The sequence below is a fragment of the Seriola aureovittata genome, chromosome 21 (assembly GCF_021018895.1).
Source record: "Seriola aureovittata isolate HTS-2021-v1 ecotype China chromosome 21, ASM2101889v1, whole genome shotgun sequence".
NCBI lineage: Eukaryota > Metazoa > Chordata > Actinopteri > Carangiformes > Carangidae > Seriola > Seriola aureovittata.
The window spans coordinates 17768272-17789895 of record NC_079384.1 but is presented as its reverse complement, the minus strand read 5'-3'; the positions used below and the strand labels follow the sequence as shown (position 1 = coordinate 17789895).

Below are 21624 nucleotides of genomic sequence, written 5' to 3'. Positions count from 1 at the left end.
AGAGGTCAAGAGCCACAATTCATTCAGTAAAGTTTTGTTTTAATGAAGTGCAATATAAACATACATTTTCACTGTACAGGTACAATAAGTTACCCATAGGGAGTGACATGACTTACATGTTCAGAGCAGAAGAAACGTATTAGTTCCACAGTTCTTAAAATTTACATGTAAAGCACTGAAATGATGCCGCAGAGACGAAGACGTTTAACTCTACATTTCATACAGTATATAATATATACACACTGAAGTATCATCTCTGTGAATCAACAGCTGATGTTTCTATGGTAAGTATCTGGGCGGTTGGCGTAGGACTGATGGACAGGCATGAGGAAAGGACGTCTTTATTGCTGGGTGATCGTTGAAACACACGAAGGCAAGACACGCTACGCTGCTGCTTTCTGACTGCGCTCTATGGCCATCCTCTCCAGACGCTCAGTGTAGAATCCATTGAAATCCAGCCTGTGAAATTACAAGATCTGAGTTACCAAATTATCAGAGTAATTTACAAAGATATTAACAATATTTTTTATTCAAATTAGAAAAATTATTATGGACACAAAGCAATAAAAAACAATGAATTTGTATTTAAAGTTATAACATTAGCCAGCCATCATCTTTCTGCCACCTTTTCCGTTTGTATCATCACCTTTAAAGCTGAAGAAACAAGCTGAAAATACAATATCTGACATATAATCACCTTATTAAGTTTTTATGGTAAACATGATAGCTAACAGTTGCTTCTCTGACATCTGGGATACATGAAATGAGTCCAGCTGTTTAATGCAAGTCCAATTTTCACTCTTGCTTTAGCCTTTTTTTGTCTCTACCAACTCCTCCTTTAGCAGCTAAATGCCCCATTTATCATTGGAAACAAGGTTGATAAGAGAAGAGTTTGTGGGCTAAACCTATATAATGAGCTAAAAGAGGCTAAAAAGAGTAAGTGCAGTTTTAAAGGATGGCATCAGTGTTTCTACATGTCGATTTAACATGTATACTTTGCAATACTGTATGTTTTTAATTTTTCCAGGTTTGCTTTGGAACATGGTTTAAGTCAAGGATGTCCTGATCAAGTGTTTTTAAGCCCCGATTTCAATCCCAGTCCTTCAATATCAGGTATCTGCTGATACAGAGTCTGTATCATCATCCTAAATGATGATTAAATATGTAACTGGCACATTGAAATAACAGATGCAGACAGTTAATATGACCTTTCTTAGTTTTCACGAGCTACTTGATCCAAACACTGAAGGCTATAGTTCAAAACTATCAAGTAGATTTTCTTAAATTATTGATGTGATCAGCTAGAGTCTCTGTCCACTCTGATTTCACAGCGCTGTTACAGAGCGGAGGGTTTTCCCTCACAAAACATCTTTGGCTGAGTACAGAAACCACTTACATCAGACAACATACAAGAATCAACTCTAAGAATTACTCACAGAATTATCTTAAATTAGTGACAACTGATACAATAATAACATCAGCATCAGATCATTGTCAGTGTATTTTGCAAACCTCAGAGTCTGAACTTTCAGTCACCGGTGCCCCCAAATTATTTTTCACCTTCACAGTGATCCATTAAAATATACCCTGATCAGCCTGATACCCATCCTTATGATCAGCTGGGGCCGGCATCAGTTGTAGTAACATAAAGTAACGTAATTGTACAGGTTAATACAGGCAACAAAAACCTCTCTTTGGTCCCATGGTTTTACCTGTAGATGATGCTGATCATGCTGTGTTCACAGTCATTGGTGCTGTAGATGCTCAGCTTGTCCAGCAGGTCCAGCAGCAACATGCTGAAGTTACTGTCAAACTTGCTGATGGTGGCTTCAAAGCCTGCGTCTGACTGGAGGGTGTCCGCATGCTCAGCTAAAAACTGAAGCAGCAAAAGAACACAAACATATAATGTTAAACATGGTAGACCCCAAACCTGCAGTGCTCTTGTTCTCCTGTGCCAGTGGTTCAATAGTTGAAATACTTTCTGGTTTTGAATTAAGTGCTGACCTTTCATAACATATGAACATTTCTGGAACTCTGAACATTTCCTACAGTACACGGCATTCTTGTTCAAATATCAGTTTATTTGAGGGGAGAAGGTCATGGCAGTGATTGTTTTGAAATACTTTTGTGGTTAGCCTCTTCTTCTCTGCCTCCTCAGCGTGTTCGCTCTGAGTGGGAGGACCATCCATGGTTCCTTGCTCCAGAGAGAGGCGCTCTAACCTCATGGTCTGAGTGAACCGCTACAACAGCCAAGAAAAAAACATCTTAGTACAAGTATATGGAAACTGCTGAACCTCCATGTTGCATAGTTAAAGAATACAGAGGTCACAAGTCCAGTTTTGGTTGTTTTGCAGAAACCATTTTGTGGTAGTCGTCGTGAAAACAAACCTGCATGCAGTTTGTGAACATGACACAGACAGACATGAGTTTAGAGAAGATCCTGAGAAGCTCGGGGTTGGTCAGCATGCAGTCCTTCAGGCAGTTGTCCAGGAAGCTCGTGTGATGACATAGCACATCATCGATGTTTGATGCCTGGGGGAGGAGAGAGAGGGTCAGCACAACTGAGACCTTCCTCAGTGTCTCATCATCAAACCGTGAAAAACATCTCACATGAGCGCAGCAACACAAACACATCAACAGTCAGCTGGCTTGTGCTTGAACAAAAACAGTGCAGAGCGATCGGGACAGGGCAGCAATCACTGTTCACACTCACTGTTTTCAGGTTGGTCTCCATGATGTGCCAGGTGGGCTCCATCACCTCAAACATCATGTAGTACTGGATGTTCTGCACAAAGTTCAGCATGCGCTGGCGGAGGGCAAAGGCAGCAGCAAACCTGTGAACCGGTCATTTAAACAGAGTGTGTGAGGCGACGTTCTCCTGGCTGAGTTTTTTTTTTTTTTTTTTTTACATTAACTCACATTAAATCGTCAGCTCACCATTTAGCAGAATGTAAAGAGTACTGCCTGAAATCCTTGTTGCTGATCCACACGTTGCACAGCAGCCTCTCCACATGTTTACAATAAAACATGTGTCTGAATAACATCTGGTACCTTGTCAGTGCTTTCCTGGAAAATCAATACAATGCAATGACTGATTACACAAATCACACAGCTGGCAATATTATACCTTTTTCTTATTGTCAACAAATCGTGAAAATACCAGAACCAATAATGAATGTGTGCCACTAATAATTACCATCTATGTATCCAAAACTGATATATCCTTTTCATCTGAGCAGTAGAGCTCCATTGTTTCCAGAAACTTTGCAATTTGTCTCTAAAATCAGCCGCTTAACAAATCTTAAGCCTGAGAAATTATAATTCTGCGTGCAGTCTGTTGAAGATTCTTATATTTCTGTTTGTACTTTACAGTCTTCTCACAGTCCCAGCTTTTTAACGTCCATAAAATAATTTATCCTGTAAGATTTTTATCACATCTGATTCACTTACACACCATAATGTCAGGGTGAAAAGTTTACAATGAATACTATGGTTTTATAGTAAAGCTAAATATACATAAGCTCATATAAATGATAAATCTGACACGTCAAATAGGAAAAATCAAACATTAGGGATTAAATTACAGACACAAAAGGTATAAATATAATTCCTAGAAGATGGGATCAAATGTTTTTTTTTTGTCGTCTTGTTTTCAAAACTTTCAAAACATTAACCTTCATTTACATTATCGGTTAATCTCCTGATTATTTTTTCAATTGATGTGATTAATTTCTTTAGCTGTGAACCTGTTGATGATGAGCGAGAGCGGCCACTTGACGATGTAGTCGAAGGAGAAGGCCTCCAGCCCGCTGAGGGCCGCGTCCGTCGAGTCGGCGTTGATGATGGCCTTTTCCTGTTTGGTTTCGATAGCCAACACCCGCAGCAGCTGAGTGATGACATCGTGAGGCATTAAGTCAATCTGTGAAGAGAGCACAGGAAGTTCAATCATTAATTCGTGTGAAATCGCATGACTAATAGAGCATGAGATAAGCCTGTGAGCAAGAATACTGCACTTTTCAATACTGGAGTTTTTGTTTTCCTGTAGTGCCATGTCACTTCAAATTTTCTTAGTAGAGATTTATTCCACTTTTATCTTTATGTCTTACATTTTTGAGAAATGCATCAGGCTTTAAAAATAAACTTGACTTGATACTAAAAAAATTCCCCCTGAGCCTGCGAGAAAAATAAATTCACAATCATGACCAATATGAGAATTTTGTCCCAAGCAGGACTAAGTACATGAAAGTCATTTATTATATTTTAATCGAGAACATAGAGAGGGATCACCTTCATCAGCTGTTCCCAACTTTTTTGGCTTGTGCCTTACAACAAAAAATTTTGAGCACATCAACCAAAGAGGAAACAGTTTTCTCACTTTATTTTCATATTTCTCAGAGGTCTGAGTGGGTTAAATTATCCAGTCACTCACAATATCTTGCAAACCCTTGTGGGGGTCCACACCCCCCAGATTGGTAACCACTAAATAACCAAAAGTATTTACACAAGTGAACTAAATCAGTAAAGTTGCATCCAGGAAACTAAAACAGTGAGCTGAAAGATGTTTCTGCTTTCAAATACAAGTCATCATTTTATCAGACATCAATATAAAAATGTTGATTATAGCAGCTTTAATACAGCTACTGTACAATGTAAAAATAGAACAGATCGGAAACACAGTTTACACTAACTTGCGTCGTTAGCTTTTTTTTAATTGTTTGTATCTATCTGTCATAAAAATGATCCTTATGACCAGCAGATGGACCACAGATTCATATTTATGATCCTGCCCCTCCAACTCTGATCAGTAAACTTCAATGTAAGAAGAACTAGTATATAATCTGATTTCCACTCACCTTGAGGTCGTCTTTGAAGGGGTCTGTGTTGGCCGTGCTCATCCTCAGAGCCAGCTCCAGGAGAGCTTCTAGTCTGGGAGGGACGATGTCGTCCACCGGCTTCTTCAGCTCCTCCTCCGTCAGGTCCATGAAGTGCACGAAGAAATCACCTTTGTCCATCAAGAAGTAATGCTTGATGGATCTGATTTTAAACAACACAGGGACATATAGTTTTAGCGTCATGGATGAATATGAGATTAATACATGTTATTATTATTATTTTTATTATTATAACTAATTTGAGAAGCATAACAAATGCAGATGCTTCCATACAGGACTCAACCTCTTTCTGTTAAAAAAGCAAACAGCATTAACCGTTTACCTCAGGCGTGAAACCAGCTCCTTCTCCTCCATGAGGAAGTCCAGCAGGACCTTGCTGGCGTAGTAGTAAGCTTTCTCTATCTGCTCCACGTAGGCCCTCTCCTTCAGCGTGTACAGGACCTCCTTTGCATCAGGACACGTCACATCACGGCCGCATTCCCGCACCACATTGAGGTATTTTCCTACAACATTTATCAGAAATAATTTGATCTTCTAAAAAAGGCCCTTAAATGTTGTACATGTGTTTTGTTGTTTACCTGTGCTTAATATTTTGTCTGCCATTTTCTGTAGAAAGGAGGGAATGCGATGCTGCACGATGGTGTATCTCTGATCCCAGTACTTGTCGTTATAGTCCTCCTGAATCTTCTCTTTCTGCAGCTCGTGCTCCTCCACCATGAACTCACTGTGAGTACGAAAATATGGGCGAGACAGATATCAAGATAAACTTAAACACAAAGCAGACGCAGTGGTATAAGTGTGTAAGTCCTGACTGTTATTTCAAACATCAGTCTATATTGTGGGAGCAGCTGCACCTGTATGGATCCTTGATGATGCCTCTGTAGATCCACTTCTCAAGAATTTCAAAGTAAGGGACGCTGGCTGCTTTAGTGAGGTAGAGGCACAGCTCCTGAGCCTGGCTGTCGCCGGTGTAGTTGAAGGTTCGGTCGTGGAGAAGACTCAGTGTTGACCCACCCATACACTCTCCTTTGTCCACTGAGGACGCTGCAAAAAAAAAAAAAAAAAAAAACAGCAGAAAAGAAGCAATATTTAAAGAGGTGTAACCGAGTGACTACATCTGTGTGTGTTTGAAACATTGAGCAGTAAATGTCAGGCGTTTGTGTGTGGAATAAACTGTAAAGAATCTTCCCACATTAAACATGGTGTTAGTTTTATTTTGTTAATTTAGAGATGAAGTACATCAGCTGCAGTAAATATCAACATGTGAGCGCATTTGACAGTTCTGTATTTATCTAGCCCAGAGCGCCCTCTGGTGGCTAGAATGAGCAGCTGCTGTTCATGTGGAGAAGATGCTGTGTTCAAGGACAACTGTCAAACTGAAGGGATGCACCAATACGGACTAAATGCATGTTTTCCAAACTAACAGCCGATATTAACATACATTTGTGAATCGGTTTATGTATAAATGTAAGTGCAAAACAGGTCAGGCTTGTCAGACATGTTTAATTAATTAATTTATCATCAAAAAAGGTGTTTGATCTTATAAATAACCTACAAAAAGTGTTTCCTGAGGACACAAGTAAAGTTGAATCTGCTCATAAAAAATATTTTGGTTTAAAAAAGGTGATGTGGAACAAAAGGAGGTAGTATTTCTTCCTTTCCACACGGAAAAGTTAATATCTGCTATAGTAATTTCTAACAATAATAATACAGTAATAATAATAATAATAATTTTTAGTTTTATTTCTTTCAAACCTACATTGGACTGAGACATTTTCAGTGGGGGTTTGTCTCAGCGTACTGTTCATGATAGCAGCAGTTTCATTTTTAGTCATAGTCAGTCAAATCATATAGCAACAACACACAAGGCTGAAATACACGATAACTGTTGTTACTGCGGAGGAGTTAGCTCCAAACAAACTTCAGTAGTGAGGAAACGGTTTGATGCCAGTGCTCATGTTCAGACTTGTACCGATAGACGCCAGTATCTCCATGGTCCTCATGGTGGGCTGGATGTAGAACCAGAGCTTCTGCAGGGACAGCAGGCCCTGCCGCTGCAGGTGCTCCAGCTGAGTGACCAGGATCAGATACTCCTTCATCAGGGTCCTCATCGCCGCCGTCAGGGCGTGGTTCACCTGGCCGTACTCAAAGGACGACTTCTCTTCAATGAAACTGAGGGACAAATACAACGCCACCATTTAACACTTCTTCATCTGTAACAGTCGGATATGTCAGGTATGTCAGCACACTCACCGTGTTATAGTGGAGTAATACGATGCGACTGGTAATATTCTGTTGACCAGCTCTTTGATAGACATGTCCAGTGTTGAATCAACAATGAAGGAGCGGTTCTGCCTCCCCAGCACAGGCTGAGCTGTGATGTCTCGCCCATCAACTCCAATCAGGACAAACAGCAGATCCTCCACCAGAGCTTGCTCCTGAGTGGCCATGGGCATCGTACCTGACAACAACAACAAACACATCATTTTCTGGAATAATGATGGAATACACTGAGCTACAGCAGAGATGAATATCAAGTTTTTAAATGATTTACCGATGGCCACAGGTGGATCTCCTGGAGGGGTGGGGCTGGTGATGAAGTCTCCGAGGAGAGCAGGACGGTCGTACACCCAGTTAGGAAACACCGGGTTGGGCTGGGTGGGGTTCTTTTTGTTGTGTTTGTCCCTCAGCATCTTCCGTGTGACTTCAGCAGGCTGTGATCACAAAGACAGACCAGTGAATTACAGGCAGCGTCTGATGCACTGACTGGTTCCACTACAGGGTGAAAGTCTTTAAATCCATTCTGAATCTGCATTTCCACTCAGCTTTACAGAGCTTCATAATGTCTATCAACAGTATTTATCCATCTGGACCACCACTTTACTGTTCTGCTTCACTCTCACTGCTCTGATAGCATCATTTTCAACTGAAGCAGCAGCTATTTTCAGAGAAAAAGCTCTAAAAAGCCACAGCACACTCCCTGCTCAGCAGCAGAGAACAGCTAAAGAGCCAGATATTTCCCTCAGGAGCTGGTGGAGACAAAAAACAGAGAGAAATGAAAAGGAATACTGGACTTGGATTCATCAGATCCTACTCTCTTTTTTTCCATCTATCTATTTGTTTCTTTCAAGTCACATCCTCCAGTGTTTGATGGGCCAACCTAACCTTCAGACACACTGGATCTGCGTATGCTGCAGCTCACCAGAGGAGCGTTGGAGCTGGCCGTCACGTTGCCGAGCTTCTTCCGCAGCTCATCAAGTTCCTGCATGGACATCTTGGTGCTGGTCTGAGGCAGAGTGTAACTGGTGGTTGTGGTTGAAGTTGTGTTTGCGGATGACTCTGACCTCTCTTTGGCATTCTGCTGCAGAAACTGCAGTGTCTACGAAAGTGTCACAACAAAGATGTGATGTGAGATAGAGTGAGAATTTACTACTATGGTTCAGTTTATCATTCAACTTTATTTAACCTGGAAGAAATCTATGGGCCTGATATCAATGAATACATTTCTGGTATCTTTCACTTGTCTGTTAACATGACTCCCATTGTTAAGAAATGCAAGACAATCATATGAAAGCACAGCGATCGTTCTTTGCATCATAATAACTTCAAATTCGTGAAACCAATTGGTGAAACAGATTAATCTGATTATTAAGTAAAAACAAACAAAACCATAAATGATCAGCTTGTTAAGGATTTATTACCTCTTTATCCTCACACAGTTTGGAGAGCAGATAGACCAAAGGGTCGAGGTTGCGGACATTTTTGGACTTCAGCTCCTCGTACTTCCTCAAGAAGTCCTCAGGGGTTTTAGAGAACTCTGCTAATTTGACCTGAAAAAGACAGAACAGTCAATATGAAGCCAATATAAACAGTAAGAAATACAAGAGGTGTGACAAATCATTTTCACAGTAATATACTACTCAAACCTGATTTAAAGTCTGTCACTGTTCTGCTTCTTATACATTACTGGCTTATTTATATTTGAATGATGGGAAACATGCACATGTTGCTATCTATGCATGACTTTCTCAGGCTTGCAACTCTTTTCAAGGAATAATTAACATCCTACACAATAATACATGTCTATTAAAAAGACAGTTCCTACCAGGACATCTCTGGACATTATGGTTAATTTTGTCATGCATTAAAGCATTGTTACGTGTGTTTTTCCCACCTTGGCACTGTGAGCAGAGACTGTAGTGGTGACATAGGGAGTCCTGTGTTTCTGCAGTAAGTCTATGTAGCCCTCTGCTCCATCGCCTCCTCTGACATGAAGCAGGCTGAGCAACTCGTTCACATCGTGGTGGATCCTGAACTCACTCATGGCTCAGGCAGCTGAAACGACAACACATTTTATTACGGGGTTCCTATTAAGAACCTGGTGCTTTTGAAGACTTTCCAGGTACACTGTGTTAAAAGAGGTTAGCTAACCCCCATTACAGTTCACATCAACATTAGTGGACTGGCTCATACTGACAGACCTCGTCAATAGCTTATCTAATTCAGAAATTGTCTCAAAAGGCGATTTTAAAGCTGACATGCATGTACCATCCTCTCTCACCAGGTCATAGTGATGCAGGTGACGTTATTCCATGCTAACAGTAGCAGCAGGCTAACTAGCTGAACAGCCAGTTCCATTAAAATGAACTAGCCTGGAGGATGCTAACTGCGAGCTAGCTTCCGCTGAATGACACATACCGTTCGTTAAAGAGCAACAATAATGTAAGTCAACAAACGAAACCTTGATTACAGCCCAGCTCTTAGTACTGTACCTGTCAGCCGTGTCCACAACAAAACAACAGCGAACAGTAGCAGCAGCAGCAGCAGTAACGCGCCCACCGCTGGTTAAATTCTTCTTCTTCTATTACTGTAGTCTACGCAGTAACGGCGCAACACCGCCCCCACAGGTTAAATATGACGCTACAATATCACTGACTGGCTCGTCTCTTCTACAGCTGTAATTTTACTTCAAAGTTTTAACAACAACAACAACAATAATCTTTATTGATAGGGCACTTTTCATACAAGAGATGTAGCTCAAAGTGCTTTATAATAAAAAATCAAATATGGTCAGATTTCCTATTTCATTTGCAACAACCAAAGTAAAATTAATTGGAAAAATTAAATTTGTTTTATTCAGCTGTCATGCCAGTTCATTGTCCCTCACCTTTACATTGTATGTTAACAGTACACCAGCTTTATGCCCACAAGGAAACAATCTCCAGCATGCTGCTCACATGTAAATTCAAATAATCATTCAAAAAAAGTTTTTTTATTTCATTGTAAATTTAATATCTTTCAGTTTTGAAATGTTACTCAGACAAAATGAGACATTTAAAGACGTCATCTTGGACTTGTAAAAACTGGCATTTTATAGACTAAGCAATTAACTGATTAACTGAACATTAACCTTCAGTTACAAATGTACAGTATACATTCAGTAAATCTTTTTCTTTCCACCCACCATCCGAAACCTATTATCCTCCTCTCCTGCATTTTCTCTAGATGTTTACCAGCATCCAACAATAACACTATACATGTATTTCAATCATTTCACTTACACACTGATTAGTAGAGAAAATAACCAGTTTTTCAAGAATTTTCTCTAAATTAAAATGAATGTCTTCAGCTCTTGGCTCCATGGTCTCCTTAATCCATATCTCACCTCCTTCATATCCACAGCATGTTTGCTGAGTGAGCACTACTCCACTCTGAGAACAAGCTATACCATTGTATTACAGTAAAAGCAGCTGAACAGTTGCTTAAAGGTCATTACAGATACTTTGTGGTCCTTGTGGTTTTTCCGCTGGATTGCTTGACACACTGGCAGACTAGAAATTTAATTCACCTGTAGAACCAAATATTTACATTGTGTCTCTTATTTTATTTTATTGAGATTTATGACAGACAAACACAAAAACATCTTGAACATCGTGAAGAATCAGGGGAAGATGTATTTGTTAGTGACTCCATAACTGACATAAAACATATGTCACCTGAATCATGTAGCTACACATGCAGTAAGTACTCCTATGAAGAGATGCTGCCTAGCGTACATGACATGCAAAATAAATCCCAGTTTCAGAAACAAGTGTTTAAAATCCCCCTAATTGCTTTTGCAGCAATCGCAGCTAATTTTGCAGTTACTTGAAAAGCTTTTATTTTGAAAAACCATGACATGGCGGAAGTAAACAATAATCACGTTACAACCCGGAAGGATTGCCTTTCTGTGATTAACGTTTGAATAGACAAGAATGACCAATTTATCCTGTGAAGAAACCATTAAACGCGATGCTGCTAACATCGTTCGGCCTCTGAAAGTCATATTTGTGTCTTAATCTTCGGCGTTGGGGGCAGAGGCGGTCGAGTGTGAGCAGCAACGCCCTGATGCCAGCCTCCCCGTCGGAGAAAAATAAGCTCGCTGTGTTTACAACTCGGTGGAGAGAGGCTGTTTCCCCGCAGTGTGTCGTTAGCTAATCGTGCGGCTGCTGTGAGTGTTTTATAGGCGAAGAAAAAACATGGCTGAACTGCATGTTGTGGAACCGAGCGGTACTGGCACCATAGAACAGCCCGAGCACCGTGATGTGCGCGGCTCCGTGCGCCTGGCTTCGCCCACTCTCATGGTTCCCCCGCGGAGCAGCCAGCCTAGTCCCGGCGGGGTGTCGAGCGGCGGCGGCGGCAGCGGAGGAGGAGGAAGGTCGGTGTTCGGATTCCCGGCGAAGAGCAACCCCAGCTCCCCGTCCGAACCGGTGGACAAGCCGGGCTCACGCTGGGTCCGGCTTAACGTCGGTGGGACCTACTTCATCACGACCAAACAGACACTGTGCAGGGACCCCAAATCCTTCCTGTTCCGACTGTGTCAAGAAGACCCAGACCTGGACTCTGACAAAGTGAGTCCATGTGCTCGTAACAGTCACAATAATGTCTCTGGTTTTAATCGTTATATAGATTCATAAAAACAAGAAAATAGCCGCTAAATTTATGTTAGGATTTTAACATGGCAGAAACCAACTTGTAGGCTACTTAGAGCAGTATTGATTAGCTGATCGATTAATTTTCGACAACAATAATTTTGGTCAATAATTTAACTCATGCAAATGTCAGCAAATGTCCAAACTGGTAGTACCAGCTTCATTTGAATATTTGCAATTTTCCCAGTTTTTTATGACAGTAGACTCATCATCTTTGTGTTATTGGCTGTTGGTCAGTCAAAAAACAACAACAAAATACAATTAGAAATGTTAACTTTGCCTTCGAAAATAATGATGGCCCTTTTTCTACCAAACAGTTGATTATTATACACAATTATTATTACATACGATTACTTGATTACTTGATATTCTATTTAAGTGATGCAAATTTCTTACAAATGCTATTAACACGATTATATAGGCCCATATGATATTTAATAAAAAGTTTTTTGGGGGTTTGTTGCTCCTGGGCAGTAGCTCTGCTTGTGCAGCGGGTAATCCAGCTTTAAGATGACTTTCTCTGTTTTCTCCATGATAACTGGTGATTGAATAATATTTTAAATATTTTACCCCTCAGTCCAAATGATAATGCTTTCAGGCATTGACCAACAGTCAGTGTATTTACACACTGGAGAATATAGAACCAGAAAATGTTTGACTTGAGCGATCCATCAATAATCAAATAGTTGCCGATTTAAGTTTCTGTCCATCAACTAATCAATTGACATATCATTTCAGCTCCAATTAGCACCCAGCTGTTTCCTGCAGCATTTTGCAGCTGTGGTGGGCCAGAGACAAACCTCTGCTAACGGCATGAAAAATGCATATCCTTTTATAAAATAAAACATTAACCTTCAGGGAGAGAGAGCAGAGGTTTTCTTTTATATAGCAAAGAACATATATTTATTGCGTTTGGATTTTGTTTAATTCGTCATCTACTCATCACAGGAAAACCTTGTACTCTTTCATTCTCAAGACTAGATTTTTTGTGCAGATACAAATTTCAAAACTTGAGAGATTGAACAAATCAGTTGACAGTATGTCTGCTGACTTTACTTAAATTTGGTCACTAAACTACCAAGGTTTTTATTTATAAGGGTGACACACATTATTCAGCATTTCTGTAAATGTGCCAGTGTTCGCCAGCTGTCTGGTTTTCAGCTGCAGTCCTTTGGTGAGATGTTGTGAACAGGACACAACAAGACGCCATAAAGACGGCTACAGCAATAACATGAGCATCGTCATGACGGTGCAAGAGGAAACAGCAAAACTTCAGTACAATAGTATGATATCCACTATTTGTGCAAGTGGCATGAAGCAACAAAACACAGCTAATAAATACTGATTATAACCATGTTTTGACACATACGGCAGCAGCAGGAAGACATGAATAAAACAGTCAGGGTGAGTTAGCAGCAGGTTAACCAGTGACAACAATGACATTAATAAAATGATCAATGTATTTTGGAGATTTAAAAACGTTCAAGTCTGACTTGAGACTTTGCGTGAAGGCAAAGTGACATAGTTTCTTCTTTCAGGCGATCAGGCTCATACTGGATTTTGGTGGCGATGAAGTCATGCTTCTCCTTTTTCTGTTCCTGCAGGACGAGACGGGAGCCTACCTGATCGACAGGGACCCCACATACTTCGGCCCCATCCTGAATTACCTTCGGCACGGAAAACTGATCATGGATAAAAATCTGGCAGAGGAAGGTAAAACGTCTTGATCCCTGCTGCAAACATCATGCAGAGGGAAAACAGTTCACCAAACAGAGATGTCTGATGATCTGTTTGTTTTGTGTTTCAGGGGTTCTCGAGGAAGCCGAGTTCTACAACATCGCGTCACTGGTGCGGCTGGTGAAAGAGAGGATACGGGACAACGAGAACCGGACGTCTCAGGTACAGAAAACAGACCCAAAAAAAAAAAAGAAACAGGTCAGACGACTGAGAATAGAGTTGGCAGATAAATCTGTAAATCAGACTTTCTTCTAGTGCAAATACTCCAAAATAGCTTTTTATTTGTTCAAGTGTTTGTGTGCAGATGATTGATGTTGTTTTAGTGACAATCCGTGTGTGTGTGTGTCGCTCGCTCTGTCCCTCAGGGCCCTGTGAAGCATGTGTATCGAGTACTACAGTGCCAAGAGGAGGAACTCACACAGATGGTCTCGACCATGTCGGACGGTTGGAAGTTCGAGCAGGTGCAGAAAATGAGGCCTTTTTTTTTTTTCAGTTGTCGTATTTCAGTTTCTGCGTTAGTTGTTTTGGTTTGGACACAGGCCTAAAGCATCCAGAATATATTACCATGAGATTCTGAGACATTTATCACCAAAAAACAGCAACTGTGAGTCTCATTTTAATTTTATTGACTGAAATGTGTCTGAATATGCAGTGCATTAGCACTCAATATAATTAGTTCATGAGATTTAAAAATGAATCACAGCTTTTTTTTGTATATATAATGTGTTTTGGTGCATGTGGTCACCAGCTGTTACTGTTATTTATTCCTCAAAAACAAAAAAAGTAGCTGTATTGTCCAGAATGAAGATTTGAGGATGCTGAAATTCATGAAAAATTGAAGAAACGTTCTTTCTTCCATAGAGGTAACTTTGCTGTGTCTTTTGTACTTTTCTTATGCACATCCTCAGCTTATAAGTATCGGCTCCTCATATAACTATGGAAACGAGGATCAGGCAGAGTTTCTATGTGTAGTTTCCCGGGAACTCAACAACTCCACCAACGGCATCGTCATCGAGCCCACCGAGAAGGCCAAGGTGAGTGAGCCACTTTAAAGGATAAGCCTGCCAGTACTTTGTATTTTTCTTATTACACACTGTAGTTTATTTTGACCCAGTCCCACATGCACCGTCCTCCAGCCACAGTAGGACCCAACCTGGGGGTTGATACCCCTTCAAGGGGTTGCAGGATAAATGTGAGGGCTTGGGAGGTGATTAAGAGGATAGAGAAGGATGGAAAGTTACAACAAATAATCTTATTTTTTCTGAATTGTGTCTAATCTTACAGAATACTGGTTAGTTTTACATCTTCAGGTCTTTAAGATAAACAAATCTGTGAAGGGAAACTCATGCTGCTTACATCTCCTCTGACAACAACATGTGATGAGGGGTCAAACAGTGAGGCAGAAATGTTAGGAACCACTGCACCAAAACTACAGTGGCCATCTGTTTATGAAAATTAATGAAGCATTTTTCTTTTTGTGAGCTCAGAGCTGAGATCACAGACAGAGTAGAGAAGTCAGAGAGTGCTGGGAGACGGACTAACACGTTGTTGGTTAATGGATTTGTTGATAAAAAAGAAAAACATGAAAAATCACAAGTGATGCTGAAAGTAACAATCGTCTCTTTGTTGATTAATCTGATCATTAATTGAATTGTTTAGTGTATAAAATAGTGGAAAATGGCCATCAGGACTAATCATCAAGAGTTGAAACCCAAAGACTTTCAGTCATATAAAAGAGAAGAAGAGTAAAGCCTCATATTTAAGAAGCTTGGACCAGAAAATATTTGTCATTTTTCCTTGATAAATGACAGAATAAATTACTTGGATCGCATTAGTTTGGTCCTTTTTAACTACCTTCAGCAAACTGACTGTGAAAACCGACGACACTCAGCTTCAGCTTTAGAGCTTTGTTCATCTTTCCTCTGATTTATTTCTCCTTGTGTCCTCAGATCCTTCAGGAGCGAGGCTCACGGATGTGAAGAGACCCAGCTCCTCAGCTAAATATCATTTTATCAACAAAAACAAAACAACAACATGAACATTTTCTCCCCCTCCCCCCCCACCCCCTCCTTCACCTCTCTACCATCACCACCACCTTCATCATCATCATCCTCCACCCCCTCCCCCCTCCTCCCTCCCCCCTCCTCCTCTGGTGTGCCTTTCCACAGCGGGGGCTCCCTGATGCCCCCTCCCTCCCCTCCTGTGCTGCTCATAGCAGCTTCTTGATGGTCAGTGTCACGGCGATGCGGGCTGCGGTGCTGATTGTAGCCTCCTGTTGTCGGTGGATGGACGCCCAGCACAGAGCTAATATACATGATCATCCTCATCAGCATCCTCATCATCATCATCGCTGTTAACAGACAGGATACTTGCTCGCTCTTGTACATCTGGCTCTGTCGACTTAGCAGAAAATCTCCTCAGGACTCTCAAAGGACATAAAGGAATGAACACAACCCCACTGACTGAGCCTCTCTCTTTACCTGAATCTGTTCATGGAGCGAGCGACTCCAGACTCCTCGGCCGATGTATGAGGCGCGCTGCGGCACAGCAAAACCGAGCCAGGAGGTCCAGAGGTGGAGGATAAGACGGAGCGGCCGCAGGCAGCGTGACGCAGAGTCCGATCACTCTGGTTGAGGCAGCGTTTCCTCTACTCTCCTGAGTCTTTTAGAAACAGCTTAATCAAGTGACAGATTTTCATCCTTACAGACGCCCTGTCTTGGCTCGGCGCGGCGATGGCGCTGCTGGAAGATCACGGCATCCCGCTCCTCCTGTTTCCTGTTCTTGGGCTCGATCCGATCTATTCCCGCAGGGAGAAAATTTGGGATATTTTAGCGCAAAACAAAAGAAATGACTCAAAAAGACTACACCTATGTACAATTTGTCAAGGCATGTGAGGAATCTATATAAATCTATATAGGCTACATGATGAAATTATATGAAAAATTGAATGCAAATGGTGTAATTATTGATTTCTGTATCATAGTTGTCATATATTTACATATTCTGGTGAGTGAGTCTATTTAAACGATGGAGAAATTATCAGTTTTCATAACCAGTTTTCCCGCTCACACAGGTGTGAGTATGTGTATGCAGTGCCTCTCTGCTTTCTGTCCATGACTGAAGTATCACAAGTTTTTCAGCTGCACGTTTTCTGTAGTGTTACTCAAAAAAAAAAAAACACTTGTCACTGAGTTTTTCTCTTAAATATCCTACTTCGATCTCTTGCATATCTTAAAATTGTAATTAGGGACAAGGAAAACTACTGTTGTTGCCATTTTGCCCAGACAAGTGTGGCGTGGCAGGGGATTGGACTGTGGCCAGTCTGTATGCTGCCTCAAAACCCTGAGACACCCCCTCCCTCCCTGGCCTCGTGCTGCTCTCATGCCAATACTCACTCACTTTGCAGCTACCTCTGTTGCCGCCCCTCAACTTAACACCCTTAATGACTGTGTTGTCTTACATTCTGCAGCACCTGTAGCAACTGTGGCGCAAAGCTGAATAGTGCTCCTCGCGCTTAAAGCCCTGAGATACCTGAGCCTGCATTTATCACACAAATTCACGTACTGTCAGTGAACCTGCCAGATGGGAAATGTGTCCTCCGCTTTCTGAGCTTCAGAGAGGAGCCTTTATTTCAGATGTTATGTGACTTTTTTTTTTTTTTTTCTGTGCCAGCAGATGGAAACTAACTTGGCTAAAGTATATTTCTCTGGAATATACTTGACATTTAGTTGCTGTGTGATCGTGCTGTTTTTAACACCTGTAACAACATTGGAGTAACATGCAAATACAGGAAACACTAGCCTGGGTCTGGACCTTTGAATCACTGCCCGTGAAAGTTAATGACTATCAGGCCTAATACATACAAATATATGTTTTCTAATTATTTATAAGTAACATGAAAGAGCGTTTGAGTTTTGTGCAAGAAAAGTGAATTGACTTCTACTTTAAATGTTAATAGAGCGGGCACTATTTGTCGTTCTGCGGAAAATTCATCAACAGTTAGTTCTTATATTTCTTATATTATATATTTAATAATCATTTATCAATCAGAAAGGTCGCACTCACTGATTTCAGCTTCTCGTGAGGATTTCCTTCTTTTCTCAGTTTTATATCTGTTGTATCTAGAATATTATTTTATATATGATAAGACAACTGAAGATGTCTCCTTGGACTATTACAGCTTGGATTTGGCATTCTTTGCTATTTTCTGTTATTTTATACACAAAACAATGATATTGATCAAGAAAATAATCAGCAGATTGGTCTGTAATGAAAATAATCATATTTTGCAGCCCTTAGCAGTCGCTGAACCACAGGGCTGCAACTAATGATTATCACTTAATCTCTCAGAGCCTGAAAGTGAGGTCTTTAAATGTCTTCAAACAGTCTAAAAACCAAAAATATAGAATTTACAATGACGTGCTACAGCGAAAAGCAGCAAATTCTCACGTTTAAAAAGCTGACAACTGAATTTTTGTGGCATTTCTGCTTCACAAACGACTAGAGCTGATGAATTAATTACAAATATCAGCTGATGTGAATATAATGTTGTTACTGGTGTGAGTGCAGCCTCGTCACATGAGCGACTCGATGCACAGTACGAGCCATATTTACACATATCAGATGGAAAATCGAAACATCTCATTGATGCCCATTGTGCAGACATTTTAACCAGGAGCATCCAGTCTTGACGTGACCCACACCCTATCACTGGCATTGATCACTTTGATACATCGCCCTTTGTATAAAGAGCATACTTGATGCAGTTATGTTATATCAAGCATGAACAAAAAGAATGCGTTTAATGGGGAAAAAAAAAAATGTACCTTTGCTGTTGTCATGCTCCCTGACCATGTTCAGTCAGGCCTCAGAGCTCAGACTTTGATGTGACTTCTTCTTTGTCGTTTTATTTTATTTTATTTTTTTTCCTCTCAAGCGTGTGTTGTGCAGTTTTATTCTACTCCAGTCGGAGTCGTGAGCAGACCGCGTGCTGCCTGAAAATGCCCAAACGTCTCATCGAGGAGCAGTTTTTTTTTCTCCCTTGTTGTTCTCTGGGCCTTTTGCAAAGCACCTTGGGTGTTGTTTCCCTTCGTCTGTGTCCAGTGTTGTGCCTTTGACCTGTGTTGTGCACAGTTGTTCTCCCCTCTTATCATAAGGTGCCTCTCATACCTTAAAAAATGCCAGGAGGCACCTACCTGAGGTAAAATGTATAATGCGGTCGTTAGCTTGTTTTCTGTTGTGAGTGTTTCAGTGAGAGGCAAGCCAAACAAAATCCATTACCCCCTGCATTATTTGAAGTTTTATTATATATGACTACAAAATGAAAATGATTAACAGCTGCTTTCTTTGTGCCATTGCATTGAACATCCACCCACAATCCCTTACGCTCCTGGAGATTCAAAATGTGTCTCTGCTGTAAACACTCATGGTTGGTTTGAATTGTGTTTACAGCACTTTTAAATGGATGGGAAGCAGGGTAGACCAGTCGAAGCAGGTTTCCCTCCTCTGCTTTTATCTTAGTAAAACTCCAGCAGTGCACTTGTTTATCAGAAAAGCGATTTGACTATAAACTCGCCATCATTTGGCTTCTTGTTATTTTTTTTCTTTTCTTGAGTTGCATGCTGAAGCCATCTCCAATGACCCCATTTTTAGATGTATGTAATCAACCTTTAAAGCACTTACTGTACCTGTCACCTTTGTGAACCCAGTTTGATCTTACCTTGGTTGCATAGTTCAGTGGTTCCCAACCTGAGGGTCAGCATCCCCAGAGGAGATCACAAAATAGGAAGTGAGAGAAAACATATTTCTATTAGAGGAATCTGCTTATTTTTTTAATTAACTGCTTTTTATTAGCCATGCTAGTCAGTGGAATAATCATTGCTCCCAGAGGATGAACCCTACCGACTTGGGTGATGTCCTAATTTTTCATGTAGCAGCAAAATTTGAAATGGCAATGACATTCCCTTCACTCTCAACTGTATTCATGTTTAGTGCTAATTACCAAGTGTTAGCATACTAATACACTGAGCTAGAATGGCTAAAAGGTTAAAAATTATACCTTTTAAACAGAGGCATGTTAGCATTTAGCTCAAAACAACACTGCAGCTAAGTTACAGCCCTAGAGCTGCTAGCATGGCTGTAGACACTTAATGTTGTTATTATTAGCCTTGGTCATTGGTTGGTTACACGAACTAGATGCATTCATTAAAGTTTGTACAGGCATTCCTGATCCTCAGTAGGTTAATCCCAATGATAGTGGTGATCAACTGTACTCTGTGTTTAGTGCTAATTTGGATATGTTACTATGCTACTATGCTAACTCTTTCAACCCCTGCCTGCTAGGATAGCTGTGGTCTCTTAGACTTATTTCTTGTGAATTGCTCGATGGTTTTACTTCTTAAAAAATATTCAAGAAAACAAGGGAAGTAATTCACTCTTTCCTTGAACTGGTTACATTTTGTAAACATATGTAACCTGTGATGAAATCTCCTATTTAAGGGGCGATGAGCTAAAAAAAAAAAAAAAGGTTGAGAACCACTGAACTCTGCAGTGTGATTATTGTAATATTTGACTCAAGCAACCATTTCTTTAAACAAAAAAGAAAGAACTTTTAATTAAGTTTTTACTTTCACCTGCACTAGCTAGTCTACAGATAATGTGCAATGTTAACAAATCTGCAAAAAAAAAAAATTAAAATATATCTGTGTTGTTTGGGCACGTGAAAAACATGAGAGCATGCATTGTTCTAGAGATTACGATGTCGTGTACTGGATTGTGTCTGACCTCTGTGTTAGTGCAAAGTGTATGTGATGCATGGTGGGGGGAGCAGAGGGAAGGCATGGCTCTGTGGTTTGTAGGTGTAGATTTCTTGTGTGGAACAGTTGGTCTACAACTAGACATATTCTCTACTCACATGTTCCGTTTCTTTGTTGTTTTTTGTATCTTTGACATGTCGGTTGAATTTAACGGTAGATAAAGAATAGTTAGCTTTGAAAACAAATTAACCAATCAGATTGCAGGACCCCACCCTGACCCCGCCCGCCCGTTCCAACCTTGGTTTATATAGCATTTATGCGACCCCCACCCCCCCAGGTCCACACACAAAAGAAAGATTTTTTTAATCCATGGGTCATTTTGCCAGTTAATCTGTAAACACCTGCATGCGTTTGTGGACATGCACACTTGTACACTCATTTAGACGTGCTGAAAAAATGTCACCTAACAGTTACTTTGTGTTCATTTATCAACAGTATTGATGTCAAATGTGAATATTGTCAATGGAGACTGTGGAGAAATGTTTGGAAGCTGACAAAACATTTTTGTCCTGTTTGTTTCACTTTTATTTATTTTGTATTTTTTGAATTTTGTCTACCAATGTCGTTTCTTTACATGTAACAATTTTAACAAAACCCAGTCTGGTTTTTAATCATAAAATGTGTCTGTGTTTTAAAATGTGTCTCACTGGTAATTTGTCGGTTCTGTTTACCGTGGATTGAAAATAGTGAAACGGCACATTTTTAAATATAATATTTCACATTAATGATAATATCTCTCATGAAAGTAGAAATTTCACATGCTTTTTCCACTTGCATTAACTGCGCCCAGTTCATCAGTAATATAAACAGACGTGATGCGTGCATTCACAATGCAGACAATTGTGGAGTCAGAGCAATGGGGTAAATACATTTTTCTAAATTATTTTATTTATTTCTCTTTATATTTCCAAATTTAAAAAATTTCCTTATTTATCCTTTTATTCATTCCTGTTTATATTTCCTTATTTATTTTCTCCTTTTACAGATTTATTCTTTTTGATGGCACTTCTGTGTCTCCATAGACAGTATGCAGAAACACTATTGGATGATATGATATGATTAGATTAATAATACCGTATTAAAGAAACATAAACTGGTGAATAAGATGAGGCAAACAAATGTATTATTTTAAAAATGAATTATGTGCTTACAGTTATGACTGTAGATTAATCACATTTCCATTTGCAACAGGAAGAAGTATTCAGGTCT

At 40.2% G+C, this 21624-nt stretch overlaps 2 protein-coding genes across 3 annotated transcripts; one reads left to right on the top strand and one right to left on the bottom strand.

The window, feature by feature from the left end:
- Positions 1-22: 22 nt before the first annotated feature.
- Positions 23-9748, bottom strand: tubgcp2 (tubulin, gamma complex associated protein 2). Of its 2 annotated transcripts, XM_056365840.1 has the most exons (18): positions 9665-9748; positions 9067-9227; positions 8594-8722; positions 8095-8271; positions 7447-7606; positions 7146-7353; positions 6865-7064; positions 5747-5936; positions 5471-5616; positions 5215-5395; positions 4854-5034; positions 3747-3919; positions 2938-3066; positions 2714-2834; positions 2389-2532; positions 2124-2240; positions 1713-1876; positions 23-459 (listed from the first exon to the last, which is right to left on the bottom strand). In XM_056365840.1, the coding sequence occupies exons 2-18, from the start codon at positions 9214-9216 to the stop codon at positions 384-386; spliced, it is 2646 nt and encodes an 881-aa protein (XP_056221815.1). In that variant the 5' UTR covers positions 9217-9227; positions 9665-9748; the 3' UTR covers positions 23-383. The 2 variants fall into 2 exon arrangements, with proteins under 2 accessions (XP_056221815.1, XP_056221813.1); XM_056365838.1 differs by having other exon boundaries at positions 7146-7606.
- Positions 9749-10717: 969 nt separating this feature from the next.
- On the top strand, positions 10718-21052 carry kctd2 (potassium channel tetramerization domain containing 2). The gene is made up of 6 exons (XM_056365881.1): positions 10718-11782; positions 13468-13576; positions 13671-13762; positions 13966-14061; positions 14509-14634; positions 15550-21052. The coding sequence occupies exons 1-6, from the start codon at positions 11411-11413 to the stop codon at positions 15577-15579; spliced, it is 825 nt and encodes a 274-aa protein (XP_056221856.1). The 5' UTR covers positions 10718-11410; the 3' UTR covers positions 15580-21052.
- The last annotated feature ends 572 nt before the right edge of the window (positions 21053-21624 follow it).

Bases quoted from the DNA above. Each gene is read 5' to 3' on its own strand.
- tubgcp2 (XM_056365838.1), bottom strand. From the start codon at position 9,216: ATGAGTGAGTTCAGGATCCACCACGATGTGAACGAGTTGCTCAGCCTG. The intron at 7,607-8,094 runs GTGAGCTGCAGC...TTGTGATCACAG, and splicing joins CCAGCTCCAACGCTCCTCTG to CCTGCTGAAGTCACACGGAA. The intron at 5,035-5,214 runs GTAAACGGTTAA...GTTTAAAATCAG, and splicing joins GAGCTGGTTTCACGCCTGAG to ATCCATCAAGCATTACTTCT.
- kctd2 (XM_056365881.1), top strand. From the start codon at position 11,411: ATGGCTGAACTGCATGTTGTGGAACCGAGCGGTACTGGCACCATAGAA. The intron at 13,763-13,965 runs GTACAGAAAACA...TCTGTCCCTCAG, and splicing joins ACGAGAACCGGACGTCTCAG to GGCCCTGTGAAGCATGTGTA. The intron at 14,635-15,549 runs GTGAGTGAGCCA...TTGTGTCCTCAG, and splicing joins AGCCCACCGAGAAGGCCAAG to ATCCTTCAGGAGCGAGGCTC.